Genomic DNA, 12,458 nt, shown 5'->3' on the forward strand with positions numbered 1-12,458 from the left:
CCTGCTGGACAGAGGGGCGCCACACCGGCTCACTACAGGGTAAGACTCTGCCTATTGCTGCCAAAGCAGAGGCTCCTACCACTTGAGAATCTTCCTTAGCTGTTAGCAGTATAGGGCTTATGACACACAGTGGAGCAGTTGTAATTCCATCCCGGAGAGGGTGGTGATACTTAGACTCTGGGTAGCTGATCACAATACTATCTCAGCAAGAAAAATGGATTGATTTATAATTTAATTCCAATAAACCCCTGTACCCTCCATTTGATGCAACATATTTTAGGATTTTTCTGCTTCTTTCTTGGCACCAGCTGCAAATCTCATCCACTATCTGCCTCTTGTGCGAGACAGGAGATGTGAGAGAATATGATTGGCAGCCAGCTGCCTGGCTCTTCAGGGCTTGAGCAGATGGTGCCAATCGGACTAGAAGTGAATGTTCAACACTGCCCTCTCCCCACTCCCGTGTTCGCTATAACTCCAATTGACCCAGTCAGATCAACAAGGCAAGGAAAGGGCTCTGCCTTTATAGTTTGACCTACTTGCAAAAGAGGATGCTTTATAATCGCACCGGGTACATAGAGAGTCCCGTGACTGGCAAAACTGGTGTCTTGAGTAGTTCTGATGAACTGTGTCAATGAGGAGCAGGAGGCTCTAACCTACAAGGGGCTGCAGGGAGGAGCAAAAGAACCCGCTTCACGCCAGACGGGGACGGGACTGGAAGCTGTACTTGATGTGTGGATTTTTGGTGCTGAATTAACAGCTTTTGGGGCTGAAGTTCTTTATCCAGGGAGGCAACCCCAGAACAGGTACAGCGAAGGTGGGGGCAGGGCAGCACAGTGTGTAAGGATGAGTTGTCCTCCCAGTCCCCCGTGAAGCACCCTCCGCTCTTTCCTGGGATCTATGTTTAGGAGTGGACGGCGTGCTGCGGAGGAGCTGAGCTGATGACACTTGTGATCTCCCGCTCAGAGACAAAGAAGTGTGTGACCTATCCATTTTCTCTGGCCTGATCCAGGGTGGATGGATGCAGGTTTGCTGCTGTTAGGCTTGCTCCTGAGGCTAAGGCTGCTTGTATGGATTTTTCTATCCTTTTTAGAACAAGAATATTGAACATCTGGGTCTGAGGAGCAGACTGCAGAGAGAAGGGCACCCAACAATAGCCCATGGATATGAGAAAACAAAAGGGCAGGTCGCATTTGCTGACCTGGCTGATGTAACTAAGAGCCTGGGGGGATTTTGTGTAAAATCTGTGAAGAACAGCTTATAACGTAAGTCTTGCTCAGAGCACAGCAGACCTGACAAACTCAGCCCCAGGGGAGCTGACTCCAAGCTGATACTGCACTGAACTGCTCTCAGCTGGGAGTTGCCTGGCCTTGGGCCAAACCATTAGGAGCCATTCTGAGCAGGTCTTAGCTGAGAGTCATCTCCTGGCATGCTGAGCTGGCTTTGTTATAAGCTCAGCCCAGCGGGAGAAGACTCCCAGCTCAAAGCAGCTCCTTCAAGCTCCTTCCAGGGGAGGCTCCCTTTTGGTACAGCTGGCAGAACTGCTGTCCTTGGGCCCAGCTCCGATTTCTGTTTGGAGCTTAGCTTTGGGGCCCCACTAGCTTGTCTGGTACAAGAGGAGGGACTTTGATAAAAATTCAGCCTCTTCGGTGTCTGGACCCCAGCCAGCTGACCCAGCAGGTTCTCTCCTCCATGTGACTTGCCCCAGGTTGGTTTTAGGGACCTGTCATGAAATAGTGTCTGGAGGGAAAATGTTGACCTAATATGAAGAAGTTTGGCATTCTTCCCATGAAGTTGTGTGGTCTGAGTAGTACACAGCCTTGAGTGCACCCTGGGTGTCTTTCTTTCGCTGCCCCAGCCCTCACTGTTCTGTTGCCTCCATCGTTGTACTATCTGAGCCTCGTAAACGTAAATGGATTGATCCCCACAACCCTCCTTGTGAAATAAGGAAGCCATGTCATCTCCTTTTTATAGCTGGAGAACCAGGGCACCGAGAGATTAAATGCCTTGCCCGGAGTTACACAAGTAGTGTGGCAGAGCAGAGAATGGGACCCAGCTCTCCTGAATACCAGTCTGCTGCCTTCCCTACAAGACCATTTCTCTCTCCTCTGCTACTTGTTATTAACATGATTGACCTCTAAAGAGCAGGTATCTCGTAAGCTTCCCACATTATGGTGATAACATTGTACAGTACGTTGCACTGGCATAAAGTTATTTTATCCTCTCCAATTTCCTTTCACTTTAATGTGTAAATATATCAAGTGAAAGGCTAGTTAGAAATCTCAGTGCAGAGGCCAAGCGCCCTGTGGGCCAGGCCTTTCCAGAGTGGGAAATATTAGGATGTGCTGTGAGATGGGTAGGTTTTCAAAGGCTGTGTCTTTCCCTGAAAGCGGCTGTGAGTGTCTTGGACTGTTTGCTTTGTTTGGAGCAAAGCCCCTTGTGTTGGGCTTCTCTGTGGTGGATTTCTGTCAGGGAGTGGAATGGAAGTGCTGAAACAGTTTTGCTTCGGTCGTTGAAAAGTGGACTGAAAGCCTTGGAGAAAAGACTAGGGACACAATCCTGCCCCGGCCTCCAGCGCTCATTGGAGCACTTCCTTTTCTGCCTTGCGTGGTTCTTTGGGTTTTGCAGACTCAGAGGGGCATCCAGGTTTCGGGAAACCCACCAAACACATGAAATGTCTCCCCAGGGCTCATACTTTATGGGACTCTCACGGGGAATGATGGAGATAATTGCTTCAGTCCCAAGCACCAACCCCCTTGCCTCACAGTCTGATCTTCCTGTTCCTCCCAGGAGAAAGTGGCTTCCACAAAGCCTTGTTTGTTGTGACAGATGCAGTCCCACCACCTGGGGAGGGAGGTAATGCTGTCTACTGTACTGGAGACCTATAACCTTTCTGTGTGCCAAAAACCCCATGGGACCCAGGATGATGTGAAATAATAATATTCCTTCCATGTGAGCACCCTGCGAATGTAATTAATCTTCATAAGACCATTTTACAGAGGGTCAAAGTGACTTTCCCAAGACCATACAGCACATCCCAGCAGAGTTGAGATCAGAACCCAGATCTCACAGCTTCTAATTCTGTGATCTAACCACTAGGATATCTTTCCTGCAAAACATTGAGAGTAGAGTTTGCTCTTGGCAATCTCCCTGCTGTCTCATTGAAGTCAAGACATAACTGATGACAAAGTTTTTTCTCTGATCAGACTCCCATTACGTGGTAGCCAAGTGCTTTCACAAGCCGTCTGCAGATGGTACAGCAGGTTTTCTGAACTCTCCTTTCAGAGACCTGGGCTCAAACTGGGTTTAGAGGACAGATGAAATGACTTGTTGTTGCTGGAGACTCAATGCTGTTACTGCAGGAGAGAGTCTACTACTTTGTTTGGACAAGGATTGATCAGCAGCAGTGGTTCACTCTCCCAAGGGCCTCTCTCTGTGATCAGGGGAAGGGGTCCTGCTGCAAAAAGGCTCAGGCAGGGGAAGCTTCCTAACAGTGTGTGTGTTGAGGCACCAGTGCCCCTCCCATACCGCCACTTCTCCCTGAGGGCCTGCCCCTCCTTCCCCCCACCCCCGTTGCACTTCCTTATGGTTGGTAAAAAGTGGGAGAACCAGGGCCCTCAGCGCCAGCACACCTGGGCTCAACCAAGTTACTGATACTTACCAATAAAGCTAGAAATGTAGTCTTGCTTCTGAGCTCTATGGAAATCCACTGGACTAGAGAGAGCTCTGTGGAGTGGCAGAGCAAGAGAGGACAGGGAACATGTCTTAGGGACCATGTACACATGGAAATGTACCAGCATAATTATTCCGCTATATAACTCCCCTGTGGGCACTCTGTTCCAGAATACGAGTGCCTTTTTCTGATTTAGCTTATACCACTTCCAGAGCAACATCAACTAAACTGAAAAAGGCACTTTTATTCCAGAATAAGTGTGTCTACGTGGGGAGTTATACCGGTATAACTGTGCTGATAAAATCCTCCATGTCATCTAGCCTATAGGGACTGTCTTGGAGATAGGGCTGGCAGGCAGGAAATGGTTAATCAGAGGAGAGGAGCAAAAAAAGCAGAGACTTCAGTGGGGCATTGACCAGAGGGAAGACAGCCACCAAAATTAGAAGATCTAAAGCGAGCTGGACTGTACAGTAAGCAGGGTGCACAGAGGAATTTAGGGAAACATTTAAGTTAAAGCGACAGAAGCTGAGCTGTTACCACAAGCTAAAGAGCTCTGAGACAGGAAGGGTCTGTTGGAATGCAGGCAACCCAGCTTCAAGGAGAGAACTCAGGGTAAGATTGGGGTGGGGGGGGGTGTCTCTGTTTTAATCCGCAGTGGAGATTCCTCCCGAATCCAGAATTGGGCGCAATCAGCATGACTGATAGTCGGTGCTGCAGAGCCAGGATTGAGGTGTCCTGGCAGGGCTGGGGCTGGGAGCCCAGGACTGGAAGAGCAGAGCAAAGGACTTAAGGTCAGCACTGAGGGGGACATGGCAGAGCTGTGTATGAGAAGACTGCACCATCTCCGCTTGCCCCCTCGCCCCTCACTAGCCATGGTGCTACCAAGCCCTTTCTGTTTCTTAAAGTGCTTCCACTTTCTCCCCTCTCCCGACACGGTTAGCGAATAATAATCCCCTATCCTCTCGGGAAAGGCAAGTCTCTCATCTGCTCAGTCATATCAATGTAGCTTTGTGTCTTGGTTTCAGTGTTTTAGTTTTTAATAAGACTCTTGTGAGAGCTATCCCAGGAGATCTCTCCAGACGCTATAGGCAGGGGAGGGAAGGAGCAGCAGAGATGAGCGACCATATATTTGCTATAATATCATTCCAATAAATGCATTGATTCTATTAGCTCACAGTTGTATGGACAATACTTATCTATGTATTGAACTGGAAGGAGAGAGGAGAAAGGTGATAGAGGGAGCGTGATCACCTAGCACACAGACCCTGTGCAGCACTACAGCCTGCATCTTTGATGTGTTTTATAAATGGTCACCTGTTGGAACAGGGTAACCAGTCATTGAAATGCAACCCTCCTTCCCAGTTGGGGGTGAGAGCCCCCTCTATTTTAAATTAGCCTAGTTTGGCTAATGACAATGGAGCTGCCCCAATTTACACCAACTGAAGATCAGGGCTTTGGTCTGAGTAACACAACTGCAAACCCCCTTTTCCACTGTCCAAGCCCAGCCTGGTCTGGGCCTATGCGGCTAGTGAATACAGAGCTGACTGTTTAGAGCTGCACAAAGCAGTGCTTTCATTTTGCACTGGCTAACAATATTTTGATTTTTCATCCCTGGTGGCTGCCTGGTGATGGGATCCATGGCTTACTCCAAAAGTCCCTGCACCTCAGCAAACTTTGTGCCAAAGCTGGTATTTAACTCTGCCTGCGTAACGCGGTTTCCTTGCAAACCCTGTGCTCGGTTTGGAGAGTTTTTATAAAACTCTTTGCTTTAAGCCCTTTCTTCGTTTCCCTCTCAAAGTTGTCCTGTATTGAATTACACTGGGGGTGATAGGGCTGAGGAGCTGAATTCACATGGAAGTGCTGCAGCAAGAGGGAGACATATGCCCTGAACTAGTAACATCTGCAGGTTTATCCATTCCTTAAAGTTAGGCTGCAGTTTTCTCCCTGGCCAAGCACGGGTGTCCCATGGGGATGCGCACAGTCACATACAACACTCCCCAGCTACTGCAGTGATCATGAGCGCTCTCAACATATGGACTGGATGATTGTTGATGCAGGTCCTCTGAAGCCAGATCTTTTTATATATTCCCCCTTACTACTTGTAGAAACGGCTCCTATTCCTGTTGATCAGGTCTGACTAGTAGGGTTTGAGGTGAGGCATTGGTTGGTTTAAGGAATTGGTAATGGGATATGGAGCCTTTCACCTTCACTTCCCTTTTGGGGGGGAATCAAAAATCTTTCCTTTCGGATGCTGCTGCATTGGCCTCCGTGAAAAACGTTGGTGGTCTTGGTTCAGTTCCTAGTGTGGCCACAAATTGGCCCTTGTTGGAGTCTCAGCAGAAATCTCAGGGGTTTAAGGAACCATAGAGAAGGAAGTCCTCTCTCACCCCTAGAGGAGGATCCCTCTAGCACAGGGCTGAAGCATGTTGATGTGACAGCATGGGGGAGACTTGTACCTACCGTGGCCTGTGCTGTAACCTGTTCTGGGGATAAGTACTAATAGCCAGTGCTTATACAGCTCTGCAGAGCCCTTTGGAGTGACTGGCTGATGAACTCTCATAACCCCACTGCAAGGTATATCACAATCATAATCCCTCTTCTACAGGCACAGAGCACTCCTGATTTGACCAGGTCACACAGCCAGTCCCAGACAACACTCCTTCTCAGAGCTAGGAATAGAGTTCAGAAGTTCCTGGCTCCTATTGATCACTAGCTTACACTATCTCTCAGTGTACTCTAGTCTTCAATCTCCAGAGCTGCTAATCCCAGTTTCTTTCCCCCAGATTAAATTCACTGATGCCAGGGAAGGGAGAAAATTCCCGTTTTCAGAGCAATGATGCCCTTGCCTCTCCAGTACTGAGATCAGTCTTGCTTTCACCTTCTGCAGCCCAGCAGAGGCTGCGTTGCTCCCGGGGCGAGGTGTGGCAATTCCAATAGCTTTGTGAGGACTTGGATTCCACCTATACGTTGCTGGCATTCCCTTTTCTAATTAGTACTCTCTTTCCCAGCTCCAGCTCAGGCCCAGATCATCCATGCGGGGCAGGCCTGTGTTGTGAAGGAAGATAACATCAGTGAACGAGTGTACACTATCCGGGAGGGCAACACCCTGGTCCTGCAGTGTCTGGTCACGGGACACCCACGGCCACAGGTAACCTTTCTGTAATGGTAGTCACCCGCACCCCTGTGCTTCTCTGTTGGGTTCACTCTAATCTTGCCTTGTAGAGGAGACATTGGGGGTGGTTGGAGGACACCTTTCCCCACTACCTTCACTCTTCTACCTTTTTAGAGGTAGGTTCCTCTCCTCTCTTTCTCCCCTGGCTTCCTGGGCAGCAGCTGCAACAAAAGAAAGGGCTGAGGAGCAGAAACACTGGATGAGTGAGTGTTCTCTGGAGCTAGGGCTGCGGCTTACAACAAGGCTAGAAGTCCTACCACAGTACAGCATATGGAGATTCCCCCGAATACTAGTGGGAACTGTGTTTTGGGAGCAACAGGGCCTGAGGTGAAATATTGCCCAGTTCTGCCTGTGTGCTGTATGTTGGTAGCACAAGGCTCTCTCCAGAGCGTCTATCATTCTAATGGGCCAGAATGAACTAAAAACATGGGCTGTGTTGAATTCAGGCCTGTGTAGGTAACACTAGAGACTCCAATCCTCTCTCCACAGGACAGGCACCGCTTGGACAGTGGTAGTGCAAGCTTCCCCTTCATACCTCACCAACGTAAGAGCGGAGTCGAACCTCTATGGTCTGTTCAGCCTTGGCCTCTCAGACCAGGCCAGCAAAGGGGATCACTCAGTTAGGGGAACATTGGGGGAAGGGGCATTTTTCTGATTTGGACATTTGTCCATGATGACCTGGACTGGGACCCATCAACTCATTTCATACATTGGACACCAAGCAGCTGCCAGTGGTGGTAATTTTTGATTGCTACTGTCCAAAACTGGATTCAGACCCATGCCGTAGAGGTGAGAGGACTGCAGGGAAATTCTTACATAGCAGCTGATGTGTGTAAATGACCCCAGAGCATGGGTAAAACTGTGGCTAAACTTGGGCCTTCAGGGCCAGAATAAACCCTGGGGAGTGAGTTACACTGTGAAGGAAGCTCTCCGGGGGAGGGTTATAAGAGGGTTGGTGAGAAGCTCAGCGGTTCCTGCCGCCCCTGCAGCAGCCTTGCCAGCCATAGGCACTGTGTGCCAGTCACCCCTTCCCTGCACTAACTGACCAGGTGCTACTTCTCTCTTGGGCCCTGGCTGGTAGGAAATGACAAAGGGGAGAGAGCAGCTCGGCCAGAAAATTCAAGTTAGAATTAGCCAACAAAATGTCTTTTAAAAAACAAAAAGATGGTGACAGTCTGAGCCAGGATGTTGGGCAGCCGGGCCACTCAACAGAGCCTCTTGTGCGTCCTTATGGAGGATCACCTAGCCTAGGCACGTGGGCACACTGATCCCGTGCACAGTGGGCAGATCCTGGGTATGCAGAATAGAGAGAACTGATGCCCATGCTGCCTGGGAGCATGCAGAGCATGCAGGCTATGTGCAGCTCATGGGCGCTCTGAGCCTGGCAGGACTAGAGAACATTGATGTACCATTGGTGCATACAGAACGCTGCTGCACAAGAAGCTGTGTCATCCCCAGAACCTGTTTGTTTATGTGTAACACTAGCACGTGCAGAGCCCAGGTGTGCACATGGGACACTGGCGTGTATGTCCAAAGAGGGCCTCAGACATGGAACACTGGCTCACACGGAGCTATGCTCAATCCCATCTCTCTCTCCCCATCTTCCCTTCTCTCCCTGCCTCTTCTCTCTTCCTTCCTTTGCCCATCTGCCACATCCCTTCTCTCTCTTAACCACACTCCCACACATGCTCTCCGCACCTTCCCCCACTCCTCCAAATCAAAGCTCTTCTCTTAGCCTTTGTCTAATCTTTCCCCTCCCTTTCCTCCAGTTACTCACTAAAGCTTTAACGTGTAGCCCAAATATTTAAACGAGGTTGAAATGAAAAGGCTGGGGAAAGATTAAAGAGCTGACTGAAGCGGCTGTGCAAACAAGAGACTCTGAGATTGTGGGCCCTAAAACGATCTCATCATAACCTACCAAGGCTAAATAAATCCATCACAGACGGCCATTAGCTGAGCAAAATCTGCCCAGCAGGGAAGTGGGCTGTAGAATCCTGCCATCTTTAGAGCAATGGCTCCAGTTCAGCCCCATGTCAACTGGCGTTGGGCATGGACCAAGGTGCCCACTCCCCTGCAGCAGCTCTGTCTAGCACGAGGTCAGTAGTGAATGAATGTCCTTTTACCGTCTGCTTTGTGTTCAGTGCAAAATGACCTGGTGGATCTCAACCCAGCTGCTAGGGGATAGGTGTCCAGATTGCCGGAAGCCACCATAGCAACTGGTGCTTCGGGGATGTCTGTATTGCAGTCAAAGGCATAGGTGCTGGGGGTGGTGCCGCACCCCCTGGCTTGAAGTGGTTTCCATCATATACAGGGTTTACAGTTTGGTTCAATGGCTCTCAGCACCCCCACTATACAAATTGTTCCAGCTCCCCTGGTCAAAGGGGTGATTGTGCCATGTGTTGACATACCCTAGCTAGCTTGAAAAGCAATAGGAATGAATCTGCAACAGCATGAGTGGCAGCTCAGGCTAGCCACTGAGGTACATACCCGGAGTCCTGGGTGGGCTTGTACAGAGTGTGCTGCCATGCCTTCACCACTATTGTTGTTCTAGCTAGCTAGGTCAAAGCTGACTCAGGTATGTGTACAAGTGCTACAGTCACACCTCTGACTGCAGTGTAGACATACCCTGAGAGCAGAGGCAACCAACAAAGGAGACTGAGAGGCCAATGAACAAATGGGCCATGAGCAGTGATCTCCTTTCATGCTCTCTGGGTTGGGATAGGGGGAAGCTTGCACCGCTGCTGCCTGTGCTGTACATTTTATGGGTTATACAGATAGGACTTCAGTCTCTAGGGGCATGTTTCTCCAGCCTCCCAGTTAAATTGTGAAATTACCTACAAATCTTCAGGTGGTGTTCTAAGACTAAACATGTAAAAAAAATGTAAAACAGTTTGAATTCTGAAGGGCTCTTTTTCTGTTATTAAAGTGTGTTTACGATAAAAGAGAGACTTACAAAAATAACCCTGGTGGGGCCCCCTCCAGAGAGGGAGACAACAGGCTAACAGTAGTAGCTGCACTTCTCACTTCGGAAGCCAAACAGATGAATATCCCCATTCATAGAATCACAGAAATGTAAGGTTGGAAGGGATCTCGAGAGATCATCAAGTCCAGCCCCCTGTGCTGAGGCAGGAACAGGTAAACCTAGAACATCCCTGACAGGTGTTTGTCCAACCTGTTCTTAAAAACGTCTAATGATGGGGATTCCACAACCTCCCTTGGAAGCCTATTCCAGCACTTAACTACCCTTATAGTTAGAAAACTTTTCCTAGTATCTAACCTAAATCTCTCAGGCTGCAGATTAAGCCCATTACTTCTTGTCCTACCTTCAGTAGACATGCAGAACAATTGATCACTGTCCTCTTTACAAAAGCCCTTAATACGTTTGAAGACAGTTATCAGATCCCCCGGCAGTCATGTCGTCCCAAGACTAAACATGCCCAGTTTTTTAACCTTCCTTGGAGGTCAAGTTTTCTATAGTTATTAATAATTTTTTTTGCTCTCCTGTGGACTCTCTCCAGTTTTTCCTCACCCTTTCCTACAGTATGGCGCACAGAATAGGCACAGTACTCCAGGCCCCACCAGTGCCAAGGAGAGTGAAATAATTACCTCCCATGTCTTCCATATGACACTCCTGTTAATACATCTCAAAATATTTAGCCTTTTTCTCAACTGCATCACATTGTTAACTCATCTATTCAATCTGTGATCCACAATAACCCCTTTTTGGCAGTACTGCTGCGTAGTCAGCTACTCCCCATTTGTGCTTTTGATTTTTTTTTCCTTCTTAGGTGCAGTACTTTGTACTTATCTTTTCTGAGTTTCGTCTTGTTGAATTCTGACCAATTCTCTAATTTGTCAAGCTCATTTTAAATTCTAATCCTGTCCTCCAAAGTGCTTGCAATCCCTCCCCACTTTGTGTCATCCTCAGATTTTATAAGCATACTCTCCACTCCATTATTCAAGTCATTTAATGAAAATATTGAATAGTATTTGGATCAAGACTGACCCCTGCGGAACCCCAGTAGATACACTCTCCCAGTTTGACAGAAAACCATTGATAACTACTCTTTGAGTATGATCTTCCAATCAGCAGTGCACCTGCCTTATATTAGTTTCATCTAGACAACATTTCCCTACATTGCTTATCAGAATGTCATGTGGGACTGCATCAAAAGCCTTACTAAACTCAAGATATACCATGTCTACTGCTTTCCCCCAACCACTATGCCAGTAACCCTGTCAAAGAAGGAAATCAAGCTGGTTTGGCATGATTTGTTCTTGACATAGCTATTGCTTATAACCCTATTATCCTCTAGGTGCTTACAAATTGATTGTTTAATAATTTGTTCCAGTAAATTTCCAGGTATAGATGTTAGGCTGACTAGTCCATAATGCCCGGGTCCTCTTAGTTCCTCTTTTTAAAGATGGGTAACTATGTTTGCTTTTCTCCAGTCTTCTGAGATTCACCCATCCCTGATGAATTCTTGAAAATCATTGCTAACAGTTCTGAGATTACTTCAGCTAGTTCCTTAAATACCTTAGGATGAATTTCATCAGGCCCTGTTGACTTGAATACAGTACTTCTAACTTGTCTTGATATTCTTTAACCTGTTCTTTCCCTGTTTTGCCTTATGTTCCTTTCCCCTTGTTGTTAATATTTAATTGTATGGAGTATCTGGTCACCGTTAGTGAAGACTGAAGCAAAATAGGCATTAAACCCCTCAGCCTTCTTGATGTAATAAGTTATTAGCACATCTTCCCAGATAAGTAGAGGACCTACACTTTCCTTAGGGTATGTCTACACTACGAAATTAGGTCGATTTTATAGAAGTCGATTTTTAGAAATCAATTTTATACAGTCGATTGCGTATGTCCACACTAAGTGCATTAAGTTGGCGGAGTGCGTCCTAACTACCATGGCTAGCATCAACTTACGGAGTGGTGCACTGTGGGTAGCTATCCCACAGTTCCTGCAGTCTCCGCCGCCCACTGGAATTCTGGGTTGAGCTCCCAATGCCTGATGCGGCAAAAACATTATCGCGGGTGGTTTTGGGTACATGTCGTCAGTCACCCCTCCCTCTGTGAAAGCAATGGCAGACAATCATTTCACACCAGACACCAGGGCAATTAGAAGAGCACAGCAAGGCGTGCTGCGCATCAGAGAAGCTTTGAAAACCAGTTTCATGACTGGCCAGGCTTCGGTGTGACAGTTGTTTGTGTTTCTCCTTGATGCAAACCCGCTCCCTTTGTTGATTTTAATTCCCTGTAAGCCAAACCCCCCCCCTCGAAATAAAGTAACTATTGTTTTGAAACCATGCATTCTTTCTTTCTTAATTTTAAAAAAAAAGAGAGAATGGACAAGGTAGCCCGGGTGGGGGAGGAGGGAAGGACAAGGCCACATTGCTTATAGTAGCCACACTACAAATCAAAACTGTTTGAATGCCAGCCTTCTGTTGCTTGGGCCATCCTCTGGAGTGGACTGGCTGGGTGCCCAAAGCCTCTCCCCCGCGTTCTTGGGCATCTGGGTGAGGAGGCTATGGAACATGGGGAGAAGGGTAGGCGGTTATACAGTGGATGCAGCGGGGGTCTGTGCTCTTGTTGGCTTTCCTGCAGCTC

The 12,458-nt window shown here is 48.0% G+C and overlaps 1 protein-coding gene across 1 annotated transcript in view; it reads left to right on the plus strand.

Moving 5' to 3' along the window:
- MDGA1 (MAM domain containing glycosylphosphatidylinositol anchor 1) overlaps positions 1-12,458 on the plus strand; it is a 195,964-nt gene that overhangs the window by 61,100 nt on the left and 122,406 nt on the right. The window contains exon 2 of the mRNA XM_026649667.1: positions 6,679-6,818. Coding sequence (XP_026505452.1) covers positions 6,679-6,818 — 140 coding nt within the window. The remainder of the gene's footprint in view (positions 1-6,678; positions 6,819-12,458) is intronic.

This window comes from Terrapene carolina, unplaced genomic scaffold (assembly GCF_002925995.2).
Source record: "Terrapene carolina triunguis isolate 2854851 unplaced genomic scaffold, T_m_triunguis-2.0 Scaffold85, whole genome shotgun sequence".
Classification (NCBI taxonomy): Eukaryota; Metazoa; Chordata; order Testudines; family Emydidae; genus Terrapene; species Terrapene triunguis.